The 16529-nt window shown below is 57.3% G+C and overlaps 1 protein-coding gene across 1 annotated transcript; it reads left to right on the top strand.

The window, feature by feature from the left end:
• The first annotated feature begins 6 nt into the window (after nt 1-6).
• UPK3BL2 (uroplakin 3B like 2) lies at nt 7-2248 on the top strand. Its single transcript, XM_034988594.1, has 4 exons — nt 7-182; nt 675-751; nt 1032-1152; nt 1958-2248. The coding sequence occupies exons 1-4, from the start codon at nt 115-117 to the stop codon at nt 2064-2066; spliced, it is 375 nt and encodes a 124-aa protein (XP_034844485.1). The 5' UTR covers nt 7-114; the 3' UTR covers nt 2067-2248.
• The last annotated feature ends 14281 nt before the right edge of the window (nt 2249-16529 follow it).

The following is a 16529-nucleotide window of genomic DNA, read 5'->3' as shown; positions in this document are numbered from 1 at the left end:
TCCCAGCCCCCGCTGACCTCACCCAGAGGGGATACTACCTCACGCTGATGGCCCACCGGTCGCTCTACCCGGGCAACCAGTCTGGGAACCAGCTCCGGGTCCTCCGCGTTGGCAATGATACCAGCTGCTTCCCGGCCAAACGGGGCTGCAACACCCCCCTGCCGGGCCCCGGGCCCCTACCGGTGAGCTACCCCCCCCCCCGGCCCCCCCGGGGCCCCAACCTGCGCCTGGGGCAGCTCCCAGCTGAGGGCAGGGAGGCCTTGGGGAATTCTGCCTTCTTTCTCCAGCAGAGGGCCCCCCACTTGGGCCTCTGCTCCCATGGGCCTTCTGGGCCCCGCAGGTGGTTTCCCCTTCCAGGCAGGGGGTGCCGCAGCCCCATCTCCCCTCACTCAGGGCTTGATTCACTGATGTTGGGTGCTGGGGATCTAGACCGTTCCACACACACTTCCTATGAGGACATTAAGGCCCAGAGAGGCTGAGAGATGCACCCAAGGCTACACAGCTGGGAAATGTCACAGCTGGAATCACAGCCCCTTCTGGTGGGTTCTAAGGCAGGCTTTTAGGCCCAGTCTCTGCTCCTTCCCCCCCACTCTCCAGGCACTGTGAGTCAAGGGATCAGACTGACAGGGGCCAGGGCCAGAGGCCTCACCCCCAGTCCTGGGTCTCCTTCTCAGAGTGAAGTTCCCGGTGATGAGGGACAGGGGATCTGTGGTTGAGACAGAGTGGTCCAGTGAGACCCGCCTGCAGCAAGGTATGGGAGCGGCCAAATGAGCAGGTCAAACACTGGGGCTGGGGACCCCGGGGCCTGGGGGGCTCCCGAGGATGGGCTGGGCTGGGGGGAATGGGCCACTCCGCCATCAGAGGCACCATTACCACCCTGCTGTCTGCAGGTGCCCTCCCCCAGCGTGGGGGCCCCCAGCTGGGGCGAGGGATGGTTGGTCTGGAGGCTGGTCCAGGTCCCCCTGCTCAGGTCAGGTCTCTCCTCCCCGCCCTTCTCTGCCTGCCTGGGGGACCCCCCTCCCCACCCTCAGCTGAGGCACTGCAGGCTGCCCCAGGGCCCCAAAGCGCGGGCGCCGTGGTCATCATTGCCATTTTGTCGGTCCTGCTGGCTGTCCTCCTCACTGCCCTCCTTGCTCGGCTTATCTACACCTGGTAAGTGGACAGGGTCTGGGCCCCCTGGGAGGGGTGGGGTCTCTGACCGGGACCACCTCTTATGCCCCTCCCCCTCCCTGCCCAGAAGACAGCAGGTCATGGGGGGGTGTGTGCATGCATGAACCCCTCCTCCTTTGTCCCTCTCTGCCTGCGTATTGCCCGGGTGGGGGACGGTGGTGGCAGGGGCGTGCCCACGTTCTCGGAGAGCGCACCACTCGCCCCCTGGCGGCAACAGCCGGAATTGCGAGTGGGGGGCTCACAGCGGACCCTCCAGTGGGATACACCCAAGTAGCGGAGAATTGCTTTTAGTCCGAGAGCTGAGCTTTGCCTCAAAACTTCATCCAGAGCTCGGATGCCGGGGCCTGGTGAACCGGGGGTGCCCGCAAGGCTTCCTAGAGGAAAGGGGAAGCCTGGCGTCTGGGTCGGATCTGGGGAGGAGGGGAGGAGAGCAGTTCTGGAAGGGAGAGGGGGTGTCTGGGGTGGGGGAGGATTTCTGGCAGCCAGGCAAGCCCGGGTCTTGATTCCCAGCTGAGGAAAAGGGCTGTGTCCTGAGAGCCAGAGGGAGCCAGTGGAGGGCTTGGATCAGGGGAGATGGGCAGATCCCGGGGTGCAGGGAGTAGAGGAGAGTGGGGGCGCTGGGAGGGCACAGCTGGATTTGTGAAGTTTAGAGGAATAGCCTGGTTCCCTTTGGTTAAGTCAGCCTGGCCGGTGAAGCCTCAGTTTCCCCAATGCTCCTATGCCTAGAGCTCCAAGCTGTGGGACTTGGATCAGGCCCTAAGTTCATCTTCTCTCCCCTCCCCTCAAGCTATGACACCCGTGGGAGCACTCCCATTTCGGGCCCTGAGCAGTCGGTGTACGTGAGAAGATACGACACTCACCATGTGATCAGCCTTCCGGCCGTGGAGGACTCCTGAAGGGTCCTCATCTGCCCCTCAGCCTCCTCCCTGGTCCAGGCTACAGATCCTGGGCTGGGGGCACGCCCTGCCTTTTCTGGAGCCCCGGGGAAGAGAGTGCTTCCAAGTGAGGGTGGGGGAAGGGTGTCCTTAGCCCCAAATTGTGCCTGTCCTTGTCAGAAATAAATGTCCCCAGCACCCCCCTGCACATCTGTGTTGTTGTACACCTGAGCAGTCTCCCTGAACCCCTATCCCCAGCTTCCCTGGGGCAGGGGCAGGTACTCAGGAGGATATAGCACCAGGGGTGAGACCTGGGGTCCTAGGCTGGCTGAGTCATCTGGGTCCAGGTAAGCTTCTCTTCTGGCCTCAAGTCTCCCTCTCTGGAACATGAGGATGATTACACTGGCCTCACTGGGCCGAGGTTACACTAAACCAGTGAGGTCGATGTGTACATCCTGTCCTGCGAGTGTCCAGCACTGGCTGTCCATCCCCCCGGCATCCTCCCTGTGGTCCCCTCTCCAGCTGGCCCTCCCTGTGGCCCCCCTCTGGCTGGAGGGCTTAGAGCCTCCAAGCTTCACACCCAGCCCGAGGCTCACTCTGGGCGTGGGGGGCAGGTCGTGCAGGTGAAGCTGACCCTGGCCCCAAATCTAATTCTGGGGTGTCCAGCATTTGTGATCATCAGCCCCACTCTGGGCCAGGCTCCGCAGGGCGGGAGATGCCCCATGCAGGGTCCTGCCCTCAAGCTGCCGCGTGCTGTAGGGGGGAGGAGAGGAACACCAGCACTTCAAGGAATGGAGGGAATGCAGGTGCCAGAGATCCAGAAGAGGCTTTCTGGGCAGGTGTGGCCTTGGAGAAGGAGCAGGCCTGTGCCAGGCGACGCAGGAAGGGTGCGCAGGTGGGGGGAACAGCATGTGCAAAGGCCCGGAGCCACCAGGGGCTGGTGGATGGGCAGGTTTGGGGTGGCTTGAGGATAGGGTAAGGGATGGCAGGGAGGCTGGGGGGCAGCCTGTGCACATGCCTCTGGGGCCGGGGGCAGGGAAGGAAGGTGCTGGCTCGGTGCCCAGGTGCCTCTCCTGGGAGGTGCAAATGGCCCTAATTGGTTTACTAGCCGGTGCAGACACATCCGGATCCTGCTCTGGAGGAAATGCTCACATGATCACGGGGGAGCCGGGCTGGGAGGGGCAGGGAGGGGAGGGGGGCCAGAAAGGCTCCCACCCCCTGCCTAGGTCAGCCTCGGCCTCTCCATAACCTTTGAGGAGCAGCCAGGAGCCCCAACCCTGGGGCTGGGTGACTCTGGACACATTGCTTACCCTCTCTGGTCCTCAGTTCCCCTCTATGTAAAAAGCGGGGATTGGGGCACCTGGGTGGCTCAGTCGTTAAGCGTCTGCCTTCGGCTCGGGTCATGATCCCAGGGTCCTGGGATCGAGCCCCGCATCCGGCTCCCTGCTCAGCTGGGAGTCTGCTTCTCCCTCTCCCTCTCCCTCTCCCCCTGCTTGTGTTCCCTCTTTCGCTGTGTCTCTTTCTGTCAAAAAAAAAAAAAAAAAGCGGGGGTTGAGCTGGGTGACTAAGGTCCTCGCTGCACAAACCGATGCCCTGTAGGGTGAGGCCTGGCAGGAAACAGATGGCAAGCTGTTTGGCAGGGCAACTGAGAACATTTACAAAGGTGTGGTCGGCATGCTACGGGAGCCCACAGGAGAGGGCCCTGACCCAGGCCACCCAGAGCTCCTGTACCTGAGGGGCCCACGGGAGGCAGTAGGTGTTTCCAGAGCCAGTGAGCAGGAGTCCTGGGGGAGGGTCTGCCCAGCAGGATGCAACCACCGGAGGGAGCGGGTTTCGGGGCGGGGGCGGGGGGAGAGACACCCCTTATGCTGATGACTCCAAATGACCTCACCGAACCAGAAGCCAGAGGGCAGGGGGCTCCGGGGGGTGCGGTTCGTGACCAGCCTCCTGGGACCAGAGCAGGACAGAGAAGGGCCAAGAACGGACTCACAGGATTGCTAGGATCTGTTTCACTCACAGCGCTTCTGACACCAACCAATTCTCCCAGTCTCTGGACATGAACTGGGCGTGCTAGGATTCAATTCTGACACTACCTGGAGTGGGTGCAGACCCCACAGGTAAAGGGCTCGGCCCCCTAAGACTGCCCCCCACTTCAGACACCGGTAACAAGCCCTGGGTGCCCAGGATAGGCACACTTCTGTCCGACTCAGCTACAACACAGGGATTCCCACGACCCCATCCTCAGATTGGATGATTTGCTAGAACGGCTCACAGAACTCAGGAAAACAGTTTACTTACCATCCCGGGTTATAAGGGCTACAACTCAGGAGCAGCCGACTAGAAGAGATGCATAGGGTGAGGTAGGGGGGAAGGGTGTGGAGCTTGCATGCCCTCACTGGGTGCACCCCCCCCCAGCGTGTTCACTAACCCAAAAGCTCTCTGAACCCCATCATCTACGGTCTATTTGGGGGTTCCCTCACGTAGGCACGATTGATTACATCACTGGCCATTGGTGATGGAACTCAACTTCCAGCCCCTCATTATGAGGGTCACCTCATTCACGTGGACTCAGGTGTGGTTGCATGGAGCATGTTACAAAACAAAAGATGTTCGAGGCGCCTGGGTGCCTCAGTCAGTTGGGCGTCTGACTCTTGATTTCGGCTCAGGTCGTGATCTCAGGGTTGTGAGATCAAGCCCAGTGTCAGGCTCCACGTCCAGCCTGCTTAAGATTCTCTCTCTCCCTCTGCCCCTACCCTACCCCCCATACTCTTTCACTCAAAAAAAAAAAGATGTTCTTGTCACCTCTAACATTCAAAAAATTCTAAGAGTTTTAGGAGCTTTGTGCCAGGAATCAGGAACAAAGATCAAATATATATTTCTTATTATATCATGATATCATAGAAGGGCATAGGCCACCTTTGTGCGAATCCTGTGGAATCAGACCCTTCCCCATCTTTGTGGTCTCCAGACCAGACGGAAGGGCAGACAGATGATCTTAAAGTCCTGTGCCAGGGGCGCCTGGGTGGCTCAGTTGGTTAAGCGACTGCCTTCGGCTCAGGTCATGATCCTGGAGTCCCGGGATCGAGTCCCGCATCGGGCTCCCTGCTCAGCGGGGAGTCTGCTTCTCCCTCTGACCCTCCCCACTCTCATGTGCTCTCTCTCTCTCATTCTCTCTCTTTCAAAAAAAAAAAAAAAAAAAAGTCCTGTGCCAGACAGAGGGCTGCCTGAGGCCAGAGTGGGGGCATGCAGAGGGGACTCTGCAGGAGCCCACCCCTGAGTCTTGGAGGACAGGGACTCTGGCTACCTCTGAATGGATATTCCAGAGGTCCCCAGGCCACCATAAGACCCCCGTAGCCAAACCTAGAGCTGCCCTCTGACCCCGTACCTCCTCCTGGTTCCCTGGTCCTCCAGCCCCCGGGTCAAATGGATTTTCTGATTTTTCTCAGAAAGCTGGCTTCTGTTCTGAGTTTGGGCTCAGGACAGGAAAAGGACAAAAATGGAGCAGAAAGGAGAAGGGAGGGAGGGAATGTGTGTCAGGGATGGGGACTGCTCGCAGCCTGTTGCTTCAGCCCAGCCGGTCCAGAGAGACTCCCCCACCACCCCGAGTCCCCAAGCCCACAGGCCCTGCTCCCAGTGCCCTTCACAGCCTCCAGTCTCCCCATCTCCATGTCCTGGCCCCCATCCAGACCCCAGTTGTCCCCAGCAGCAGGAACCCAGGTGGCCCAGCGGACAGTCATGGGGAATCAGGCAGCTCCCCACTACTCCCTGCAAGTGTGCGTTTGCACCCCATCTCTGGCGTGGGACCTAGGGCTCTGCTGGGAACGCTGGCTGACACAGAGAGGTCTGAAGGCCTGGGGGTGCTGGGAGCCAGGCAGGTAGGAAGGGCGATGAGGCCCTGGGGAGGATCAGCTAGTCCTGGAGTCCGGGGCTGGGCTGCTTCTGCATCTGACGCCACCAACTTACGCTTCCTGGGGGCTGTTTCCACCCTGGGGCACAAAAATGCAGCCCCACTTGAGAGACAGGTCTCTCCGGGGTCCCAGCCACCCAACTGGGAGGCCTCTCCCCAGGAGGACAGTCCAGCCAAGGGAGTGGTTTCCTCCCCTGTCCCAGGACCCGCTGGTGAGTCCCAGACCAAGAAGCAGGTGCTCCTGGGGTCCCCCTGGAGACATGCTGCTGCAGGAGCCAGAAGCTCTGCTTGCTGGGTGGGTTGGAACTGCCCACAGTCAGGTCCGAGGTCCCTGTGCCATCCTGATGGCCCGAGAGCTCACGCATGATGTTCCCCTTGCCCTGCTGCTGCTGTTCCCGCCTCCCGCCACCTTCACGGGGAGCCCAAACCCTCCTGGTCATTCAAGCCCAGCTTGAATGTCACCCTTCTCCTTGTGGCCTCCTGTGACCCCTTCCACTGCAAATTATTTGTCCCCCCCCCAAATCTCAAGGACTCCAAGAAAATCTCCTGGTTGCTCACAAAGGGGGGTCCCCATCCATCCCTGGTGGGGTGAAGGGGCCAGGAGAGACAGATGCGGAGCAGTGGAAACAGACAGGAGACTCAGCCTCGTCAGCCACCCCGGTCCCTCCAGCCCAGCCCAGCCAGTGCCACACAGAGGGCGCGGTGAGTCCGAGAAGGGGCTGACTCTCACACAGCACCTACTGGGTACCAGGAACTGGTCCGAACAATTCCGACGTGAACCCCCAAATCCTCTGGCAAGCCCGTGATAGCCTCGTTTTGCAGATGAAGAAATGGACGCATGGTGAGGGCCCTCAGGGGAGGAAACACGGGGGAAGGGAACCCAGCTGGGGGATGGGGGTGGGCAGGGAGGGTCTCAGAGCTCCGCTGCAGGGGTGGGGGGAGGGCTGCAGGGGTCTTGGAGGGGAGGCAGGGGTGCCCAGCTCTCCCACCCCGCCCCTGACCTGCACAGCAGCCTGGATGGTCCCCTTACCTTCCCCAGCTCCCACCCCCAGCTTCCGCAGCAGGAAGATGAGGCCAGGCTTTTCCACCGCTTTCTGAAAGGTTCAGGAGGTTAATGAGAGCAAAGCACGGAACTCCACGCAGGAGATGAACTTCTGGGAAGTCAGGAACCTGGGTCTGGGCTGAAGGCCAAGGGTGGGGTGGGCGACCGCACCTCTGGTCTCGGAGCCTGACTGCCCGTGGCCCCAGGGCCATAGCTCGGCCCCTCTGACCGGCCACGGGGCACCCCCGGGGAGTCTCCAAGAATGTCAGAGACCTCTTCTCTCCCATGGCTCACCTGCTCCTACCAGGGTTGTTTGGGAGGTGGGCTGACACAACTTTGGTTGTCCCTACATCCCCTGCCCCGAGCCTAAGGCTCAGTTGGCAGGGGTGAAGGGGTGAACAGGTTCTGACCCTGGAGGGATTCCGGGCCTGCATTAAGGACCCAAGACGTTAAAGGCAGCAGACAAACTGGACCTTGAGTCTACATCTTCAGGCTTGGTCCCCAGGGTGGGGACGTTCATCTCTAGATCTTCCTCTGTGTCCCCAGCTGTCTGCTGCGCTCCCCAGGCTGCATGTTGGGCACTGGGGGCAGGAACAGCTTAGCCACGGTCCCTGTCCTATGGGAGGGGAAGGGTGGCCAGGACAGAGGGACAGACCCCAAGTAGACAGCTCTGAAGTGCCATGAGAGGAGCTCATGGAACAGTTTTGTGTTCTCTTCGGGGTAAAGAAGGGCTCTGTGTTTGCCGACCAATCCAGGGGGCCCTTCAGCTGTGACAGGGGGGCCCTGGGAGTTGCCCTGCTCTGCCCAACAAGGCTGAAGTAGCTGGAGTTTCCACTACTAGGCCGCTGGGGGGAGGTAGAGGGGCCATCTGGTGGGTCCACTGGGGAGAGGGGTGTGAAATGCCCAGGGAGGGGCCCTAAGAGTTGACCTGTTCAGGATTCTACCCTAGGACCCCGCGATTCTGCTCAAAGGTATTTCCCCGAGAGAAGGGAGCGCTCGTGTCGCTCAGAAGACACGTGAAGAACTTAGTTCAGAGCAGCCTTATCCGTGACCGCCCCAGGCTGAGCACAGCGCAGGCGTCCCTCCACAGGCGAAGGGAGAAGGAGATCGTGGGAAGCCAGGAACAGAGGAGAATATTCTGTAAGATTCCATCCAGATAAAGGTCAGAAAGCAGACAAGACTGTGAGGACAGAGGTTGTCCCTGGGGGTGGCAGTGACAGGACTGGGGCACGAGGAAGCCAGCTCAGGGCTGGGAATGTTCTAGACCTTGGTCTGGGTGAGTTACCCAGGCGTAGGCGCGTGTAAAAATCCTTCCAGCTGTTGACTTAAGATGTGTGTGTTTTACTGTCTGTTTATTGATGAGCATCCAAGGAGCACCCACTGAACAGCACCACGGCCACAGGGCGAGCCGGCCGAGGCCCTGGCCCTGAGAGGAGCTGGTCCCCCCGCTGCCCTGCTCACCCCGTCAGCCTGGCTGCCCCTTGCCCAGCTGCAGGCCAGAGAGATGTGGGTCAGGAAGAGAGTGTGGGGGGCCCAGCAGCGGAAGCGGGGGGAAGTCACACAGAAGGTGTAGGAGGACGGTGGGGGTCCTGCTGGGGGCGGCTAGGGCAGGGGGCCCCAGTAAGCCGAGGCCAGGGGGCCCTCCCTGAGCCACAGGAGAGGAGGAGGGGGTGATGGGGAGCGAAGGGTGTGCAGGAGCTCTCTGGGCAGGAGGAGTCAGGCTGAGACCCAGGGGCCACCTCCACTCCGTGCCCCGCCGCCCCCACCCGGTGGCTCTGTTCTTCACCCCAAGACTCCTGGTTCCTGTCAGCTGAGCCCGGGGCCTGTGCCGAGCTGGAGTGGGGAGGCGGTGGCGCCAGAAGCCACAGCAGGTTTATGTTCGGGCTGCAGCTTCCTTGTTCTCAAGCCAAGTCCCTGTCTCATGCGTACATCCTTCTCCCTTTGGAGGCTGGAGAGGCCCGGTTGGGGCCCTTTGAGCCAGGGGCTCCTTGCAATCATGCTGTCCCCACAACCTCGGGCCGTCTCTGCACAGGGGGGCACCCTGAGACCCGGGCCTGGTCCCTTCACCCCCACTTCCTGGTCCCATCCCTACTCCTTCAAGGCCAGCCTGGGGCCACCTCTTCCGGGAAGCCCACAGGAAACACCTCTGCCTTCCACAGGAAGCGTGTGCTTTTGGTGGTTCCTGGACCCAAGACTGTGGACTCCCAGCCTTCAACTTTCAACACCCAGGGCTCCTGGTTTCTCACTTGTCTTGCCATGCCTCAGTTTCCCACTTTGGGGGGTGGGAAAGTAGTTTTCACCCACAGGGGCAGAGGCTGAGGGGGTTAACAGAGAGGGGCCTCTGAGCTCCCTGCTGGCAGCCACCCTTTGCTGCCATTGGGGTCCCCGTGCCCACAGGAAACCTGAGGGACACCTGTCACCAGCCCTGTGCCTGCCTCTGTCCACCTTGACTTCTGCCCAAGACCACTCTCGGCCACCTTGGGATGCCAGAGGGGCCTGCAATCTGTTGCCACCTCCCCTTCCAACAGGGGGTCCCTGGGGAGAACCGGGGGGGGCAATATTCTCCTTCCCTCTGCCCCCACCTCAGTCTGGGGGCTAGGACGGTGCCTCTCTGTTCCTGTCTTTTCTCTTTCTGACTTCCTGTCTCTCTCACTCTCTCTGCTTCTGTTTTTCTCCATCTAGGTCTCTCTGTCTTTCTCTCTGAGCAGGGTCTCTTCTCTGTCCCCTCAGGGAGGCCGGGGCCGTGCGAGGAGTGGGCAGTCCATCGAAGTGACTCTGCAGCTCCTTGGGTGGAAAGCACTCGGTCCCAGCCTGGTGGTGTGGGTCCAGGGTGATGAGGGCCGGCCCCCACACACCAGGGGCTCGGCTTGTGCTTTCCTCAGTCATAGAAGCAGGATGACACGAACAGCCCCTGGCACCAAAGAGAGAATGTCCCTCAAGTGCTCAGCATTGGAAGGTGCCTCCCGGGGTCTGGTGACATCAGCCTGCTCTGATGAGTGTGACAGCCACTCTCTGGGGTGCAGCCGCCTCCGCCCCACTTTATACATTAGGCAAGTGAGGCCCAGAGAGGCAGAGTTACTTGCCTAGAATCACACAGCAAATCCTATTGGAGTTGTGGATTCAGGATTTGAACCCAGCACTGAGGCTCCAGGGCCCACACTCTTCACTGCGGGCCTCGGTTTTAAAACCTGTAGTTAATGCTCTCTTTCTACATGGGGTGGATGGCGTATCAAGACCAGCGGGGGACAGGGGGAAGCTGGGGACAGAGCCTCTCAGCCTGCCCCTCTGGGCTTCTCCCTGCTGGCGAGTCCAGATTTCTTGGCACACTGCTGTCACCCGGCCCAGAGCCTGCTAGGGCTCCCTGTGGCCCCGGGCTCAGTCCAGAGTCCTGTGCCCGGAATTTGTGGGGGCACAGCTGGGCCCCTCTAACCTTCATGTGGGCACTGTCCTCACCTCTTTCAGCACATCTGCCCAGGTGTCTCCCCATTCCCTGCTCCTTCCTCTGACCCACTTTCTCGGCTTCCCCCTAACTAATAGTAATGCCTTAGCCCCCTCCTCTCCTGGCCTGTCTCCTCCCAGCGGACTGGACAAGCACCAGCGACAGTTGTCCCCAGGGACCCCTGTGGGCTTGGGGCCTCCAGCTCAGGCAAATCCACGCAATCCAGCTGGGGGAAACGCATTGGCTCCAAGATATTAAAACCCCAAAATGTAAAAAGATAATAAATGTTTACTTAAATTTCTTCCAAATGTCACACTATGTCAGCTTGGCTCGCTGTCACATGTAGTATTTTAAAACATGTCACTGTGTACGAAAACAATTTGTAGGTCACATTTTCTCACTTTGGAAAAATCCCCAAGACTCCCAAGAATGCATGATGTTTGTAGAAAAATCAGGGCCAGCAGCAAAACCACAGGGGTGACGTACCAAAATAGCTTCAGAAGCTAAGTTATAACATCATTTTCAGATATTTTTATGGCCAAGATATACATACAGAGTTGGGGTATATCTGCATTTTTTAAAATTGTGGTAAAACGCGTGAAACCTAAAATTTACCATCCGAACCAGTTTTTAAGCGCACGGCTCAGCGGTGTGAAGTGTATTCACATTGTTGTGCAACACATTTCCAGAACTTTCTCATCTTGCAAAAACTGAAACTCTATACCCACTAAACAACAAGTCCCATGCCCCCCTCCTTCCATCTCCAGCCCCTGGCAACCACCATCCTACTTTCTATTTCTAAGAGCTTGACTCTGGGGATCACATATAAGAGGAAGCATGCGGTGTTTGCCTTTTTGTGACTGGTTTATTTCCCTGAGCATGATGGCCTCAGGGTTCATTCATGTTGGAGCACGTGACAGGATTTCCTTCTTTCTTTTCTTTAAGTAAACACTAACACCCAATGTGGGGCTCGAACTCCCGACCCCGACATCAAGAGGCTCTACCAACTGAGCCAGCCAGGCGCCCCCAGGAGTCCCATCTTTTTTAAGGCAGAATAATATCCCATTGCCTGCTTGTGAATGTGTGTGTGTGTATCACGTTATCTTTGTCCATTTACCTGTTGATGGGCAGTAAGTTTGCTTCTAATTCTTGGCTAGTGTGGAAAATGCAGCCATGAACATGGGGGTGCGGATATCTTTTCAAGACCCTATTTTCAGTTCTTTCAGCTATATACCCAGAGATGGGATTGATGAATCGTGTGGTAATTCTATTTTTAATTTTTAAAAAAGATTTTATTTATTTATTTGAGAGAGAGAGAGAGAGCACAAGCAGGGGGAGGGGCAGAGGAAGAAGCAGGCTCCCTGCTGAGCAGGGAGCCCAACACGGGGGTCAGTCCCAGGACCCCGGGATCATGACCTGAGCCCAAGGCAGACGCTTAACAGACAGAGCCACCCAGGCACCCCTATTTTTAATTTTTTGAGGAACCTGGCATGGGTGCATTTTAATCAATTTTGTTCCAGTTTTCTTGAGATATAATTGACTTACAACCTGTGTTAGTCTTAGGTGTACAACATGTTGATCTGACACATACGTATATTGTGAAATGATCACCAGAAGGAGTTTAGTTAACATCCACTACCTCATATAATTATAATTTTTTTTCTTGTGATGTCAACTTTTAAGATCTACTCTCTTAGCAACTTACGAATACACAGCCCGGTATTGTTAACTGTAGTTACCATGCTGTATATTACATCCGACGCCTCCCTGGGGTAGCACCCAAGGGGCTCATCCTTGTCTAAGGCTCTCTCCCCATCCCTGCGGAGGCTGGAGGGGTAGCTGGTCCAGCCGCCCCTTCCAAGGCTCCCCTGAAGCGTGGGTCAAGATCTTACCCCATATTTTACCACTGCTTTGGTATAACGATGAATACAATCCAGGCTGGATTCATTTGTTACATATTCATCGCTATTATATCCACTTTTTGCTTCTGATTCGAAAGAAATTAAAGCACTTTTGTGGGTCCCTAAAAATATGTGGGCAGAGATATTCCATTCAACTGACCCCGTGGGTTCGGGGCACAGGAAGTTCAGGGTGGGAAGGAGACCCATATGCTAACACTTCAAAATGTCAGCCTACTGCATTTCCAGCACCCACGTCCGCCCACGTCACTCCCCTGCTCCAAACCCCGTCCAGGAAAATGTTAGAGCACTCCCCACAGTCAAGGCCCTCCATCATCCGCTGCTTCCTATCTGCTTCTCCGGTCTCACTTCCCTCGCTTCCTACACCGCCTGCTTGGATGTTTCCAGAACACCCCAGGCTTCATCACACCTGCCCACCTTGGCTCAGGCTGCTCCCTCCATGGGGAGCATTCCCTTCCCTCCGGCGACCACATATCAGACACGCCTCCCCATCCTTCCAGACCCAGCTCAAATGCCACTTTCTCTGTGAGATCTGTTGAGCACCCCGCTCCCCTCCATACCCCCATTCATTCTCTGCTCTAGCACCCACCCCTTTACGTCCATTTCTTCCCTTCAACTGTGAACCCCTTGAGGGCAGGGACCACCACAGCTGGTTTTTCTCTCGGCGTGGCACACAGCAGGTGCTCAATGAATGCTGAATACCTGAGCAGGTGGCTGAGTGCATGACTGAATGAACGAGGGAGATAGGAAACACAGGCAGTGGTCTGCTCAGCAGTGGGGTCCCCTCTGCAGCCCTCCGCAGAGGAAGGGTCGGGATGGGGCAGTGGAGCCAGGTCTGGGCTCCCCTCCTGGACCCGCCCTCTGACTCACCCCTCCCCAGAGACCGGTTTCTGGGAACAGGCTGACAGCTTGGCTGGCCTCCCTGGCTGAATCCTCCGTGTTGACCGTGCTCTTCCCCGGGAGTCTCCGTGCTCAGAGGCAGTGCTCCCAGGCTGCAGGGCCAAGGCCAAGGCAGTGGCGGGGTGGGGGGCGGGGGTTACTCATGTGTCGGTGGCAGGGACCGGGTGTGGAGGGGGCAGAATGGCACTGCGGGAGGCCGAGTTTGACACCTGCTGGCAGGGGACCCCCACAGAGCCTCCTCCTTCCTGCTGGGGTGGAGTGTGCTGCAGGATGCCGAGCACCCCACGGGAATCTCAGGGAAAAGGGGGTGACGGCACCTCCCACACAGGTTGTCCCTCGAACCAAGTGACAAAACTGTGTGGGTGCCTGTCGCGCAGGTGGCATCTAGTGGGTGCTAAAGAGATATCGCCCGGGGGGGGGCAACGTGGCAATTCCAGCCCCTGCAGTGGGTGTCGTCACTCCTGGGGATGCCCGGCACCTGAACCCCCTTCCTCTATCCAGGGCCCTCCTCCCTCTCCCCCGCCCTGTCTTCTGAGGTTAGTCCCTCCCCACACAGGCGCCGATGGCGCTGTCATTGGTCTTCCCAGCCCTGCGGTGATGAGGGGAGATGCCACGGTTCAGTACTTGTGACCGTGACACCCCGGGGCATCCGGCGTTGGCCTGAGATGAGGGGTCCGCGGTCAGGGCCAGCGCTGGGGGTGTCTGGACTAAGCCACTTTTGGCATGTGCTTCGGGGCGTTGTTCTTGGCTGGGTGCACCCTTCGGGCCCGGTTCTCTGGCTCTCCCCGAGAATCCGTGACACACTGTAAAGAATCCCTTTCTGTTTAAATTACTCAGAGCTGGTTTCTGTTGTTTGGAGCCAGAAACTAGGGCAGCGTGGCCCAAAAAAGCTAAGGGGGTTGTGGGTGGCATCATTAAAGGTCTAGTACCCAGACAAAGGGAGGGTTTGGTCTGTTCATGTTTGGTCTGTGCAGCACAGCACAGCAGGGAGGCCCAACCCTTCTCAGGAAGCGACACTCCGGAAAGGCCCATGACAAGCTGGAGGCTTTCTAGGGACAATGACCAGGTCAGCGTGGGATGTAGAACTCATGGCAGGGTTGGGGAGCCTGGTTTGTTGCTGAGTAGGCCGAAGGCTCTGGGGAGAACAGCCATGGTTTAGGCTTCAAGGGCCGCTCTGGTAGCTTGGTGGGGTGGGAGTGCGGGGGGGAGGCAGGCCTTGCTCACAGCTGGAATAGTTTGAAGATGGACAGAGCTGCCTCTGGAGGAGGTGAGCTCCCCAGCACTGGAGGTGAACAAGGCTGGATCCTGAAGCGGACAAAAGAAGCCCAACCTGGGCTTCCCCGGCTCTGCGTGGGGGGGGGGGGGTCTCCAAGCTAGGGAAGGGATCAGCCTGCAGTAACCCTCAAACGTTAGACTTGGCGGAAGCCCTCCTGCCCCCCACTCACCAACCAGGCCTCTGTAACAGCCCACAGTGGGGGGAGGTGGGGAGGGAGCCCCCAATCTACCAAGAAGCCAACAAAGCTGCTTCTCACTCTCCAGGTGACCTGGCCCAAATCCAGGCGTGGGGGTTGGGATATGCCTGAAGAATGACAAGGCAAAGGGGGCAAATCTCAGTGACCATGAAGACTGATGATGGCCGTGATAAACTACCTAAAAAATAGCCCCGAGTACCCCGAGAAACCATTATTTTCCCACAGATGACGTCGACAAAGATCACCGATTGATAAGGGAGCATGCTGGGCACGACATGGGGGAGTTGGCACGCTCCTGCAGGTCGGTGGCTGCGGACGCTGGACATCCGACCACTACTGCAGCAAAAAATCTGCCTCCCACACACGTACGTCTTCTGGCCCAGGGATTCCGCTTCTAGGAATTTATCCTTGGCTGCATTTGCTCACGTACAAAATGATGTGTGAGCCATGCTATTGTTTGGTGAAAGCATGCCGGCCCATCCACGCACCGGAGACCTGTCAAAGGGATGATGGTACGTCCCCACACTGGAAAACTGGGCAGTTGGCCGAGGATGAGAATTTTTTTAACATATAAATATGTATGGCTTTCCAAGATAAAGTAAGAGAAACTGTAAGTGAAACCTGTTAGTTAGTATTAGTGTGTAAAAGACAAACACATATGTCTGCCGCGGCCTTGTAGGCAGAGACTGTCTCCAGGAAGCCGTGCAAGGAATCAGGGGTGTGGATGCCTTGGGGGAGGGAATTTGTGTGGCTGGGAGAGAGGAGAGACTGACTTTTCATTGAAGACATTTATTTGCTTTTTATTTTTATTATATATATAGTTTTAAGTAAGCTCTACGCCGAGTGTGGGGCTCGAACTCACAACCCTGAGATTAAGAATTGCATACTTTAGGGGCGTCTGGGTGGCTCAGTTGGTTGAGCATCTGCCTTCGGCTCAGGTTGTAATCCTGGGGTCCTGGGATCAAGCCCTGCATTGGACTCTCTGCTCAGCGGGGAGCCTGCTTCTCCCTCTCCCTCTATCTACCGCTCTGCCTACTTGTGCTCGCTCTGTCAAATAAATAAAAAAAGCCTTAAAAAAAAAAAAGAGTTGCATACTTTACCAACTGAGTCAGCCAGGCACCCCGAAAGCATCTTTTAATTTTTTAAAATTTATTTTTTAAAGATTTATTTATTTATTTATTTATTTGAGAGAGCATGAGCAGGGGGAGGGTCAGAAGGAGAAGCAGACTCCCCGCTGAGCAGGGAAACCTGATGCAGGGCTCATTCCCAGGACCCTGACATCATGACCTGAGCCGAAGGCAGACGCTTATACCTAGCCACCCATCTCCGCAGATAGCATCTTTTTTTTTTTTTTTTTTTAGATTTTATTTATTTGCGAGAGAGAGAATGAGAGACAGAGAGCATGAGAGGGGGGAGGGTCAGAGGGAGAAGCAGGCTCCCCGCCGAGCAGGGAGCCCGATGCGGGACTCGATCCCGGGACTCCAGGATCATGACCTGAGCCAAAGGCAGTTGCTTAACCGACTGAGCCACCCAGGCGCCCCGCAGATAGCGTCTTTTTAAAGTAATCTCTAAACCTAAGGTGGGGCTTGAACTCACAACCCCCAGACCAAGAGTCACATGCTCTTCGGACTGAGCCAGCCAGGTGCCCCTCTTTTTTTCTTTCTTTTTTTTTGTTGTTGAAAGCATTGTAAACATTCAACATCTTTTGCATTTGGCCAATCGTGCGTGTGTTGTAGAAATAACAAAATAGGGAAAGAAAACAGAAGGTAAGAGAAAATAGAATCTGTGCTAAGCACCCACACATA

This window comes from Mirounga leonina, unplaced genomic scaffold (assembly GCF_011800145.1).
Source record: "Mirounga leonina isolate KUSES-001 unplaced genomic scaffold, KU_Mleo_1.0 Mir_454, whole genome shotgun sequence".
In the NCBI taxonomy this organism is placed as follows: domain Eukaryota; kingdom Metazoa; phylum Chordata; class Mammalia; order Carnivora; family Phocidae; genus Mirounga; species Mirounga leonina.
This window is presented reverse-complemented; position numbering and strand designations above follow the sequence as displayed.